The sequence below is a fragment of the Epargyreus clarus genome, unplaced genomic scaffold, assembly GCF_041222505.1.
Source record: "Epargyreus clarus isolate Ecla_fem2 unplaced genomic scaffold, WU_Ecla_fem_2.2 ptg000014l, whole genome shotgun sequence".
Classification (NCBI taxonomy): Eukaryota; Metazoa; Arthropoda; class Insecta; order Lepidoptera; family Hesperiidae; genus Epargyreus; species Epargyreus clarus.
The window spans coordinates 16049419-16061343 of NW_027332222.1; the positions used below are offsets into that span (position 1 = coordinate 16049419).

The 11925-nt window shown below is 35.7% G+C and overlaps 2 protein-coding genes across 4 annotated transcripts; both read left to right on the plus strand.

Moving 5' to 3' along the window:
* Positions 1-443: 443 nt before the first annotated feature.
* Positions 444-7353, plus strand: exd (PBX homeobox extradenticle). Of its 3 annotated transcripts, none has more exons than XM_073079233.1 (8): positions 444-959; positions 1620-1772; positions 2776-2954; positions 3222-3322; positions 3726-3876; positions 4510-4606; positions 5251-5432; positions 5728-7353. In XM_073079233.1, exons 1-7 carry the CDS (start codon positions 701-703, stop codon positions 5430-5432), a joined length of 1122 nt encoding a protein of 373 aa, XP_072935334.1. In that variant the 5' UTR covers positions 444-700; the 3' UTR covers positions 5728-7353. The 3 variants fall into 3 exon arrangements, with proteins under 3 accessions (XP_072935334.1, XP_072935333.1, XP_072935335.1); XM_073079232.1 differs by lacking the exon at positions 3726-3876 and adding an exon at positions 3542-3692 and having other exon boundaries at positions 447-959; XM_073079234.1 differs by lacking the exon at positions 3726-3876 and adding an exon at positions 3542-3692 and having other exon boundaries at positions 450-959; positions 2794-2954.
* Positions 7354-8228: 875 nt separating this feature from the next.
* Srx (sulfiredoxin) lies at positions 8229-11211 on the plus strand. Its single transcript, XM_073079237.1, has 3 exons — positions 8229-8583; positions 9806-9936; positions 10533-11211. Exons 1-3 carry the CDS (start codon positions 8244-8246, stop codon positions 10740-10742), a joined length of 681 nt encoding a protein of 226 aa, XP_072935338.1. The 5' UTR covers positions 8229-8243; the 3' UTR covers positions 10743-11211.
* The last annotated feature ends 714 nt before the right edge of the window (positions 11212-11925 follow it).

Sequence of the window (11925 nt, forward strand, 5' to 3'; positions counted from 1 at the left end):
CATTATTTCATTCTGCTTTATCTCCGTGAAATCGCCAGAACTATTCCTGAAAACTATCAGGAACTACAGAACTCATGTGCATGCGAATAGAACTCTCATTTTTTAGTGCTCTGCTGGCAAATGCTGTGCTAAGTTCACCAACATTATGTCAATGTCACTGCTGGTACGTGTTCATAGTCTATGAGGTGCGTTCAATTATTGAAAACAAATAAATTATAATAATAAGCTTTTCGAATGAATTTCATGTAAACTTTATAATATTATTAATTACATAAATAAGCCAAAATAAACATTTTCTAAAATATACGAGGTATTTTAAAAAATAGTGCAGAATCCCTTATCCTCTTTCTTTAAAACTCTTCCTTATTAGAGCAATAAAGTATGGCGGTGGCAACATTTAGCCCTCTATCTCTTTCATACCTTTAAATCACTGCGAAATTAATGCGAGATAAAGCGTGATGGGGATAGTTTAATTATTTGTTTTCTTTTCTAATATCTCAGATTTGACAGCACAAAGAAGGCGGCCATTTTATTGCTGGCTGGAGAACGAACAGAGAAGCTGTAGCTTTCTTTTCTCCAGCGAAGCTTATTGTAGTTTTTGAATTATTTTTATACTACGTTTCGCGTTTACTTGCGTACAAAACTGTATACGTATTTGTAGTGTAAGATTTAGTAGTATTTATGTATTGAGTGAGAAGAGATGGATGATCCTAATAGGATGATGGCGCATAGCGGTGGCCTCATGGGACCGCAGGGCTACGGGCTGCCCGGTGGCGAGGGCGCGCCAGCCGCGGGTGAGGGCGAAGCCCGGAAGCAAGACATTGGCGAGATCCTGCAACAAATCATGAATATAACAGACCAGAGTCTCGACGAAGCGCAAGCGAGAAAACACACACTGAATTGTCACAGAATGAAACCTGCCCTATTTTCTGTGTTGTGTGAAATCAAAGAAAAAACAGGTAGCGTATATTTCCAACCGTAATTAGTTGTAGATTGTACCAAGCTGAATGCTTTGTTTGTAAACTCATTGTTTAGGAAAAGTTTGATATCCGATGCGTATTTTTATATAACTGGGAAACATAACAGAGTAAGGTGGCTGTCTTTACTTATTTGCTATTGAATTTGTTGGAAATGATTCAACATTGTTTAGTTTAATCTTAATAACTAAAACAATACTGGACTATGTTTACACTCACTGATAGTATGGGATAACATATATTATGTATTATTTACGTGCAGACTTTCTTTACGACAAAGCAACCTTTAACATAAAGATACCCATTCTATCTGTTAAAATAACAATTAAAGAAAATACGTCTTTGGATCATTAAATGAAGAATCATAAATAGCTGTCGAAAACAAGGTATAGAAGACATTAACATTAATTGCTCCCAAACAACCAGTGTTGGATGAAGAGTTGTGTGTAATCTTTGAATGACAGTTTGAACTGAACTACTTATATAAATAAATTAACAGTTATTCTTTGTAATTTCCATTGTTACCATATTAAATGGTTAATAACAACCGTACAAACATACTAATGTATTACATTAATAACAAGAAATACTACAATAACACCTTGTTAAAAATATATAAAAAACTATTCACCTGGTCTCCAGTTCTATCACTCCGTAACACTCAAGAAGAGGAGCCCCCAGACCCTCAGCTGATGCGCTTGGACAACATGCTCATTGCTGAGGGTGTTGCCGGCCCTGAGAAGGGTGGCGGGGCAGGAGCCGCCGCGTCAGCTTCAGCTGCAGCTGGAGAATGGGGTAATTATATGTTTATAATTGTCATAAAATAATGATACTGATGTTTTTCTTTGGAATACTTATTGATTTGTAGGAATTTGGGATAACTTAATAGGTTTAGTTATAAATTGTTATTTATTTAGAAAAGCGGGGTATGATAATAAATTTGCATGTGTTAATTATACATTTGTGTGTGGTGATAATAAATTTGATTTTATAATTATACAGGCATTGGGGGTTTTCCTACTTTTTGGTTATGTTTTGACTAGTCTGAGATATTGCATGTCTTCACAGTATAGTGTAATATTTGAGTGTGAGTTAGGACGCTTTGATAACTTCAATTTAATTAAACATAGTAGTTTAGTCTAGGAGTGGACAGTTAAAAACAGAATGAATACTGATGATATTGCATTGGATTAAATATATCTTCAACTGGCATTTTCATTATAGTCTGCAAAGACTCTAATCATCGTGCAGACTATAATGAAAATGTAGATAAAAAGCCTGTGAACACATCTGTGTGCAGTACTTGCATTTGTTTAATATTATAAACAAAGAATTTATATTGTGACAGACATTTGACATGTTTTATTATGGCTGACATATTTTATATTCAACTTGAAAGTATTGGTAATTACTAACATAAAATTAAACCAACAATTAGTACATAAAATGTATAAATCTCTTCACTTTTCACATAAGGGCACACCAAATATTTCAATCAGATCTCCAATGGATTAATTCACAGCTTCATTTTTAACAAAAAACAAAAATGCTAGAAAAGGGCTGAGGTGATATTGCAGGGTGTACTAACTTTAGTCTTAATGAGCTTTATGATGTAGTCATTTGCAGTAACTGATGCATAATTATCTATTGCTTTTCTTAATAAAGTTAATGTGCATTTTTTCTCACATACAATAAATTGTTACTGCAAGTGAAGAAACATAGTCACTAACACAAAAAGCGCATTGGGTCGGAGGTTGCATGTGATCTCTTTTTGTCCCCCCGTGTGCTGCAACTTAAGGCACTGTGGCCCAAGCAGATAACGCGATCGAGCATTCCGACTACCGCGCCAAGCTGGCCCAGATCCGGCAGATATACCACCAGGAGCTGGACAAGTACGAGAACGCGTGCAACGAGTTCACCACGCACGTGATGAACCTGCTGCGCGAGCAGAGCCGCACGAGACCCATCACGCCCAAGGTAAACTAATGTTTTGTTGTTGGGAGGTTTAATGTGCTCTCTCTCTCTTGTAATTTTCTCTGATAGTTCATTGTTTCTTTGTTGTTTATTGTAAATTTTTATAATTGTTACTGTTTTAATTTTCTTAGTTACCTTGATAATAAAACGGAATTAAAATATTTGAGAAAACGGAGTCTTCATTAAAAATGTTGTTTGACTTACTGTATACACTGCTTTTATTAGCTTTTTAAATAGTAAAAGAATATAAAATTGATGTTATGGCGGCAGGAAATCGAACGTATGGTACAGATCATCCACAAGAAGTTCAGCTCCATCCAGATGCAGCTCAAGCAGTCAACCTGCGAGGCCGTCATGATACTGCGCTCGCGGTGAGTTATATAATATAGAATCATTTCTTATGTACATGTAAAAATATTCATAATAATATTAATGAAATAAAAATATCAAAATGAAAGATCATCTTAAGCTTGTAATAGGCATCTTGTTTGAACCTAGTGGCTCTTGTCACCAGCTCAACCTCGGCCTCAAACAAAAGGAGAAAAGATGAGACAATAAAAAACAAAACAAAAAAAAATTACCGCTTGCAGTTTCCTGGACGCGCGCCGAAAGCGCCGCAACTTCAGCAAGCAGGCCTCGGAGATCCTGAACGAGTACTTCTACTCGCACCTCTCCAACCCGTATCCGAGCGAGGAGGCCAAGGAGGAGCTGGCGCGCAAGTGCGGCATCACCGTCTCGCAGGTAACGCCCCACTAACGCCGGTGTTTGCCGCAGCTTCCTTGACGCGCGGCGCAAGCGGCGCAACTTCAGCAAGCGAGCGCTGGACCTGCTCAATGAGTACTTCTACTCGCACCTCGCCAACCCCTACCCCAGCGAGGAGGTGAAGGAGGAGATGGCCCGCAAGTGCGGCATTACCGTGTCGCAGGTATTGCTCGCTACACCCTTCGCGGTGCGCTCAATGGAGATCTGCCTCGTAACATCGTAATCTCTGAGGTACATGGTAACACACGAGTTACCTAGCGAGTTACTGAAGAATTGACTGATAACTACAGCTTTCTTAGTGAATACAAGTTGCAATGCGTATTTTGCAGCTATCTTAAGACAACAGAGAAAAGGTTAAAGATAACTAAATTATGACCACCAGTTATGTTTGTAGAACAATATCCATTGGTGTGAACAATCAATTCTTTAAGCTTAAATCATTACCACTCATTACCAGTAATAATTACCACATCGAAAAACATCTCAGTATTTCATACATGATTGAAACCGCGAGGTAGGTAAGTAGGAATTAGTTGCAATGTCACCTCACTTTAAGTTATTAGCAACTTGCATGGCAAAGAGCAACCGGCAACTATTGTATATTATAGCAACTAAGGTAAACTGGACAAACTTTCACCGATGCTATGCTGCGATATCTTTGATGACGCTCGAAATGTTGCCATTTAAAATGCATATTCCTTCAATTCATTCATTCATTAAACATTTTGTCTCATAATTTGGCAAATGCTAATAGTAAAGATCAAATACGTTTTAAAAAACATATTTTTGTTAACAGGTGTCTAACTGGTTCGGCAACAAGCGCATCCGCTACAAGAAGAACATTGGTAAGGCTCAAGAGGAGGCCAACCTGTACGCCGCTAAGAAAGCTGCTGGTAATTATTTCAATTATAATTCCACACCATCTCCCGACAATACTTTCTATTAATGTCATTCAATTAATAGGGTTTGGATTTAAAATTATTTGGTATTATACTCATAAAGAAATACTTTTGTACTCTTTTATTCTGGATTATGATTAATCAAAATTTATGTGTATTTAAGTGTCATTTTTACAGTAATTAAAGGTTTTGCTAAATTAAAGTGGAAAATTGAAATATGTACTTTCATGCTGTTAAAAAGTATGTAGTATATTTAAGTTTATATGATTTAGGTAGGTTTTGCTTTTATCTTTAGTAATCCTTCCTTCCTCTATCTTATTTATTTCCTTTATCCCTTAATTTGACGATCTCGACATTCTGATGTACAAATCACAGTAGGCGCGGTGCCGTATCATAGGGCGCGCTTCCTTCATTCAAGTCCAAAACCTGCACTTAAAGATGTGTGGGTGTGTCGCTCGTTCAAGTGGGGCTAATGTGTCTAGGTGCCGAAAAATATACGCTAGCATCAACAGGTCGAATAGTAGATGGTACAAGTATCGTTTCCCCAAATGCCGAGTGCGGTAAGCGTCGCGCGAGGTGGTCGGCGAGTGCCGGTTGCGCAAGGAGCAGTCCTTCCTTTATGGGTTTATGTGCGACAGCGGCAGGCGCGTCGCCGTACTCGCTGGGCGCGGCGTCGGGCACGGCCACGCCCATGATGTCGCCGGCGCCCACGCAGGACTCCATGGGCTACTCGCTGCCCGCGCCGCCCTACGACCAGCCGCAGCCCGGCTACGACGGCTCCATGGGCTACGACCCCATGCACCAGGACCTCTCGCCCTAGGTACGCCCGGTATTGCTATGTACCATAAGTTATTTTAACTATATAAGTTTTTTAATGATCAGGTTCTTGTGAAGTTTAAGGTTAAAGGTTCTAAAACTTTAAATTGGCCGAACGACACGCTGATCCTTTGCGAAGATTAATTGCTCAAATTAATATGGATTAATGTAGTCATCAATTATTGAAAAAATTATTTAAAAGTTTCAGGGTAAAGATGTTTTAATTCCTTTCCATGTGTAGTTATGTGATACATCACATCAAGTTATATATAATTTATACGTTTTCGTTTCTGTTCCAGGCTCGATGGATGACTGTGCAGCTTCCACAGAATTGCCATTTACATTAAAAGCGTTCGTAGGTAGCCGGTGGCCCGCGCCTTGCCTTAGCACGTAGGACCTGCGTACTATCCCACACATCCTAGCGCGAATTTGATGATCGTTTCCTTTATTGTATTATTATCTACGATTTATATGACTGGTGCCCAGTATTTATTTTTTATTATTGATTTATTGATAATTACTATAGTTTATATTCGATTATTTGACGCGGCAGCTTCCAAGTATTATTTTTTATTACAAACCAGTGATGTTTTTAAATTTATCCTGTATCTAAAGTTATTATTTGGCAGTATTAGTGTTATGACATCAAGTGGCGGGATCTCGTGTTTCTAAACGTTCACTAAATAATCTTTACTCTATGGTGGATATAATTATACGATAGTTGTAAGCTGAACTAGTTAAGTGTAATGTAACTTTAAGCATTCAGATATTTTGAGCTGAATAGTGTTGGATGGAGCGCATGGGTGCTCCCTGTTCGCCGGCGCAAATTCTAATATTAATTAATAACGAGGCGTCCAGAATATATTACAAAAAAAACTTACTCGCTTCTCGCTTCATTAACCATTTTGACGGGATGAATAGACGTTACAAAAAATTCCTCAGTAAATCCTGCTTACTTCGAGCGTATATTTCGACATTACAGTTCGCTGTCGAATCTGAAACTAACATAGACGCACAAATATTTGATATGAAATGCAGAGTTGTTCATGTTAAAACAATGTGTCACTTGTGATGCAATAAAAATAGAATTTTGCAAATTATAGAGAAACATGGTAAATTATCTGGGACAGATGGTTTTAAAGCGACAAAAGAGTAACGAACAAAGTACCATTGCTAATTTTTATAGTATTTATCGAGTAGAGGGCGGTATAGCAATAGCGCCGCGAGCAGGGGCCGGCTCCGCTGTAACTTGTGTGCAATTTTAATGTTTATTAGAGACGGTTGTGTTATGCGCACACGGATAAATCTGCTCTGTGAGATCGAAATTAACAATTGTTGGATTTTAGCTTTTGTGGTTCACATAATCATGTATTCGTTTCCCATCCATTTGATCTTTAAGTGTTGTGAATCAGGACAAAAAATGGATTATATTTTACGTGGTGCTAAAATATTGCTAGCACAAAGTTTTATTTTTTCATGTAGTCATAAGTTAATGTTAATGATTTATATATTATAATTTTTGTCGTTTTTATCTAGGAATCGGGCAGATCTAATAAACATACGATTATATTGATGTACGACTAGTTCCACTTAGTGATAGTTTGGATATGAAGAATATTGCTAGTGTTAAGTTGATGTGTTCTAAATCAAAATATCTGAAACAGTATACGAGAAAATTAACGAAAATTTAATAGAGAATGTTAAAAATTACTGTGGAACATTAATTTGATCACGCCGCGGTCGCGCGTGCACCCTCCTCCTTTACGTGTATACTGCATGTTTATACGATAATCATAGTAATGTTTTTAATATAAATGTAATTGTACTAAATACGAAGCGAGCGGCGGCGTGAACCATGTATACGACGACGAGTTCAATGTTATTGCGACCATCAGATTAAATAAATACATTTTTGTGTAGTTAAATGTTGTTTCATTAAATTCACAGTACACACTTATATACACCGTCCTATACATAATTATTATGTGTTTGATAGGTTATTGTAATCTACAAATAGGTACCTACTCGAAGAAAAGGCTTTTTATTTCAGTTTTGTAGCCAAACATGATATATAGATAGGTACCTACTGTCCGTGTGGTAATTTATTTAATACTACCAATAAATCATGATAAAATATTACATAAATAATCTTCGTATTAAATTGGCGATAAATGTAATGGGTACATTGTGCTTATGTAACAAATAAAGAATATCGTAACTTTTCCTCACATATTATTATCATATGTCTAATAGTTTCATAGATCTTAGGTTCTTCCAAAATCCAAACCTTCGCCACTCCGATTTCTCTCGGACCCTCTGAATAAAACGGTTTCCATAAACAGCTGTTAATAAGTTCAGTTGGGACAGCCCTATAACCTCATCTGCCAGGTATTCCCTTCAAAAATTTTTTTATTGTATCATCAGTTATATAGACACGAACCAGGCAAAGAAATTTGACTTATGTTGTATTATTATAAATTCGACTAATTAACTTTTATTTATCGGAGTATTATTTTACGAAAAACATGTTTATTAAAATTCGATTCATAATGTAGTTTAGAACATTTTGTCGCAAATTACAATCGCAAAACATATTAATAAATTAGATGTCTTTTAATTGTATTTCATGCTCTACTAGTATCACAGTATAAGGATCCTTATACTGTGGTAGTATCGTTGGACACTGCTATTTATATTATACAAGTACACATACTATGGAGTGTTGGGCCGTTGTAAATAAGGCAGGCAAGAAATTTCCTGAAAATATCAGGGAATTTTGCTCCTGATTTAAAACCACTTGAATGCTTATCATGTGATGACCGATAGTACAATAATAGTATTCTTTAAAAATACCGCGACCATATCCGTATACACACCTAGTCACAGCTGTGAACAAATATTCCGCGTTCACCTTGTTTGTGTATATTTTTATCAAACCAACGTGACCTTCACCGACGAGCCGGTACCTTGCAGGCGGCACACTAGATCACTATTCGAGTATTGGCTGGCTGTTAGTCATTACCTCATTACTCATTACAGTCCGCGCCATTCGCGCCAGTGCTGTCATATCACTTCAGCGGAGAAGCCGAGTGGCTGTGTGGTTATGATAAAGTCAATAGTTGGCATCGCAAACAAATCATCTGTAGTAAGAAACAGTAAGTTTTATTGAATTAAGTTCTAGACGTTACATACATGATTGTAATGAGAATTCGGTAGATATTTTACGGTAGTTATTTTAGTACATATATGCATTTACATAAAATTACACAATGCTTACTAATTCTATAGAAGTTCTGGGAAATACGTTAACACGTTAAGTTGTTTTCTTCAATATATATTTAGTCAATACATTTTTTAGATCTAACACAACAGTAATATTGCTTAATTTTAGCCAGCGTTCTATTAGGTTTACAATTAAGTACGATCGTTGTTTAACCAAAGAGACTCATAGATACTTACGTTATACTCGTATGTAGTTACTATAATAGTGTCACAAAAATGATCTTAATTAAAACTTCAAATAACGGCTAAGTTAAAATCACTAAGAATGTTGTATACCTATAGCCAGATACATAATATCGAATATAAAATGTTTCGAAAATAAAAAAAATAGAGCAGTTACATTTGCAAAAATACACTTAAAAGGGGGTCCACAATGTATGTACATACAAGAAGCCGGTATTTTTCGGCGTTTTTCAATTTATGTTATAAAAATACGCACTAAACATAAAAAAAGGTTGAAAATTCGGTGGTATGGTAATTCCTCTGGGGGAGAGCTCCGCAACTAGGGGAGGAGTGAAGCACACTCCACGATCCACACCATAATGCATAATGATTTCAATTTGAATGCATCTATTGCTTTTATTTTGTTCTCGATATTAGCACGATACTTCCACGAAACAAGTTTAATTAAGTAAAGTACGTATTGGTTAATAAAAAGCACCTATGCGCTAATATATCAACGACTAATCGCTAACATGGGTATTATAATTATCACTTTTGATAAGAAGTAAATTAGGTGTATAATTTATTTAGTTTTTATACATCGTACAATTGAGATATTCTCGCATGTATATAGGTACGTACCAATAATAATAATTTCAACGGCCGATGTTTATTGATAACAACGTGAGAGTGGCTTGTTATATATGCTGGCATTTTATGTAAATTAAGGCATTCACAAGTCGAACGCGAAATATTAACAATGGATAGTATTTCTAAATATTCTTAATTAATAGTCTTAAAGGAGGCTCATATTGGCCTTATATATTTAATCTAGTGAAATTCTTCGATATTCTTTACGGTTCTACATAAAGATTTGTTAAAGTTTTCGTAATAAGATGATTAATAAAGTCCTATGGTTGATTTTCGTCGTAGCTGCGAGCATGACGAGTATCCACAGCACGTACAAGGACGACGTCCACGACGTGCCCATGTCCGTCATCATACGGCCGCTCATTCCAGAACTGGATGAGACGAAGGTTCAGTCCCTCATGGACACTATTCAGGTAATTCATAGAGTTCACATTATATTGATACATATTTTTCCTTTTAAATTGGAGTAAAAGGTAACAAGAATGCAAGAGCACCTACTACCATGTGATTAACTTAAAACTAAATGTATGGATAATTATAAAATTGTCTGTATGAAATTATAAATAATCTAATTAATCATTTTTATAATGCAACCTTTACATAATCAGAAAACATTCGAAATATTTTATTCAAAAATAAGCACGTCTTGTAGGTACGCAGATCTATATAGTTGCCCAATACACGCCCGACAATGGCTGCCAACGAAATAAATATTCAATGTTTGCGACCATACGTAAATTGATTTGCAAATAAGTAGGTATCCACTTATTATAAGATTTCGCAAATGCTAATGTTATTTGCAATGAATGGATTAGGTATAGGTTTTTTTTTTCAAAGCACCTGTTATGTGCAAAATTAAGTCGCATCACTGTTTGTGTGTAGGTATGACATTATGTAGAATGTTAATACATATACAATTATACATAAAATATTATTATGTAAATGTTTGATGTGACATTCCAAATATATTTGAATACAGACTTAATTAATAACTACTATTATTTTATAGAAAGAAGAAGAATCCGGCAACATTCCCCCTATAGACGTGCTGTGGATCCAGGGTAGCGAGGGCGGCAACTACTACTACAGCTTCGGCGGCTGCCACCGGTACGCCGCCTACAAGCGCCTCAACAGACCTACCATTCCCGCGAAACTGATAAAGTCAACCGTTGCAGATCTCTATACTTATCTGGGCAGCAGCACGCCACAACTTAAGTGATTGCATTTTATGAGTAGATAAGAGGTTACGAAGGGTCACAGTTTTAAAAATAATTTCAGCACTGTTTTATGAATAATTAAATACGTTAAAATATAACATAATATATTAAAAAAACTTTACCTAAAGATTTATTGATGTACAGGGTTGGATAACCACAACTCTTAAGAATACGTGCGTTTCTGTTTTATGTTTATGAGCAATAATTAATTCTAGCGTAATATTTTGGTCCCGTGGCTGCATTAATATCACGTAGTGTTAAAAAGCCTCCAAACTTTTGACAGGACATTTTAATCTCTTTTGGAGTTAGGCATTAACTTCTAACATGTGCAAAATTCTAAGTTTTATCAATAATTGTATATTATAAAAAATAGAATAATAATAATAGAGCATTTTATTTACACATTGACTATATTAAAATAAGACTGTTTATAAATATATTTTAGAAATAAAACAAATAGAAAATCTCCAACTGTGTATTTATTGTGGGAGTTATATTACCTAACTACAGAACAATGAGATATGCAATTTCTGTATAACATATTTACAAACGTGAACATAAATAATATCAAAATACATTTCGACTACACCTTCCACAGACCTGCCTGCTTATTACATAAAAGCATAGAAAATTAATGAACACAAAAATTAATGCTAGCACCATCACGTCGAGCGTGCTAATGATAAAATTTATTTAAGAAAGAAAGAATATCTGGTGCGTTTAAATCAAATTACATTCAACCCAATTCCAGTACAATTCACTTCGTACATTTACTAATTCCTTAATATTTATTTAATTGTTATACGGACGATTCAGACTAGACGGGTATTCCCACTATAACCATTATTTCATAATGTGAAAAAGACAATTGAAATTCATGTTACTTTATAAGGATGTAGATAGTCATCTTTAATTAGATTTAATGGTTACATATGTTCAAAGTTCATGATATCGATACAACAGACAACCTACTTCCATTAGATAAACCCATAAAATAAAGAATTACTTGTTTTAGGGCCACGAAAAACATCGTAACCCATATAAGCGGCGAAAGCAAATTATTTTACTACTAGTTATTGTATCCACCCCGCGAGTGTGAATCGCCCTTAAACATAACATCAATCATCTAGTTTATTGTGGTGGGGCACAAGGTACCCTTGCAGGAGCGCGATTATTGTATTAAAA

What these genes read in the sequence shown, in the direction of transcription:
- Srx (XM_073079237.1), top strand. Translation starts at nt 8,244, where the DNA reads ATGACCGATAGTACAATAATAGTATTCTTTAAAAATACCGCGACCATA. An exon ending in ATCATCTGTAGTAAGAAACA is followed by an intron (nt 8,584 to 9,805) that starts GTAAGTTTTATT and finishes TTTTCGTCGTAG; the next exon opens with CTGCGAGCATGACGAGTATC. An exon ending in CCCTCATGGACACTATTCAG is followed by an intron (nt 9,937 to 10,532) that starts GTAATTCATAGA and finishes ATTATTTTATAG; the next exon opens with AAAGAAGAAGAATCCGGCAA.
- exd (XM_073079233.1), top strand. Translation starts at nt 701, where the DNA reads ATGGATGATCCTAATAGGATGATGGCGCATAGCGGTGGCCTCATGGGA. An exon ending in TGAAATCAAAGAAAAAACAG is followed by an intron (nt 960 to 1,619) that starts GTAGCGTATATT and finishes CCTGGTCTCCAG; the next exon opens with TTCTATCACTCCGTAACACT. An exon ending in GCGGCATTACCGTGTCGCAG is followed by an intron (nt 3,877 to 4,509) that starts GTATTGCTCGCT and finishes TTTTGTTAACAG; the next exon opens with GTGTCTAACTGGTTCGGCAA.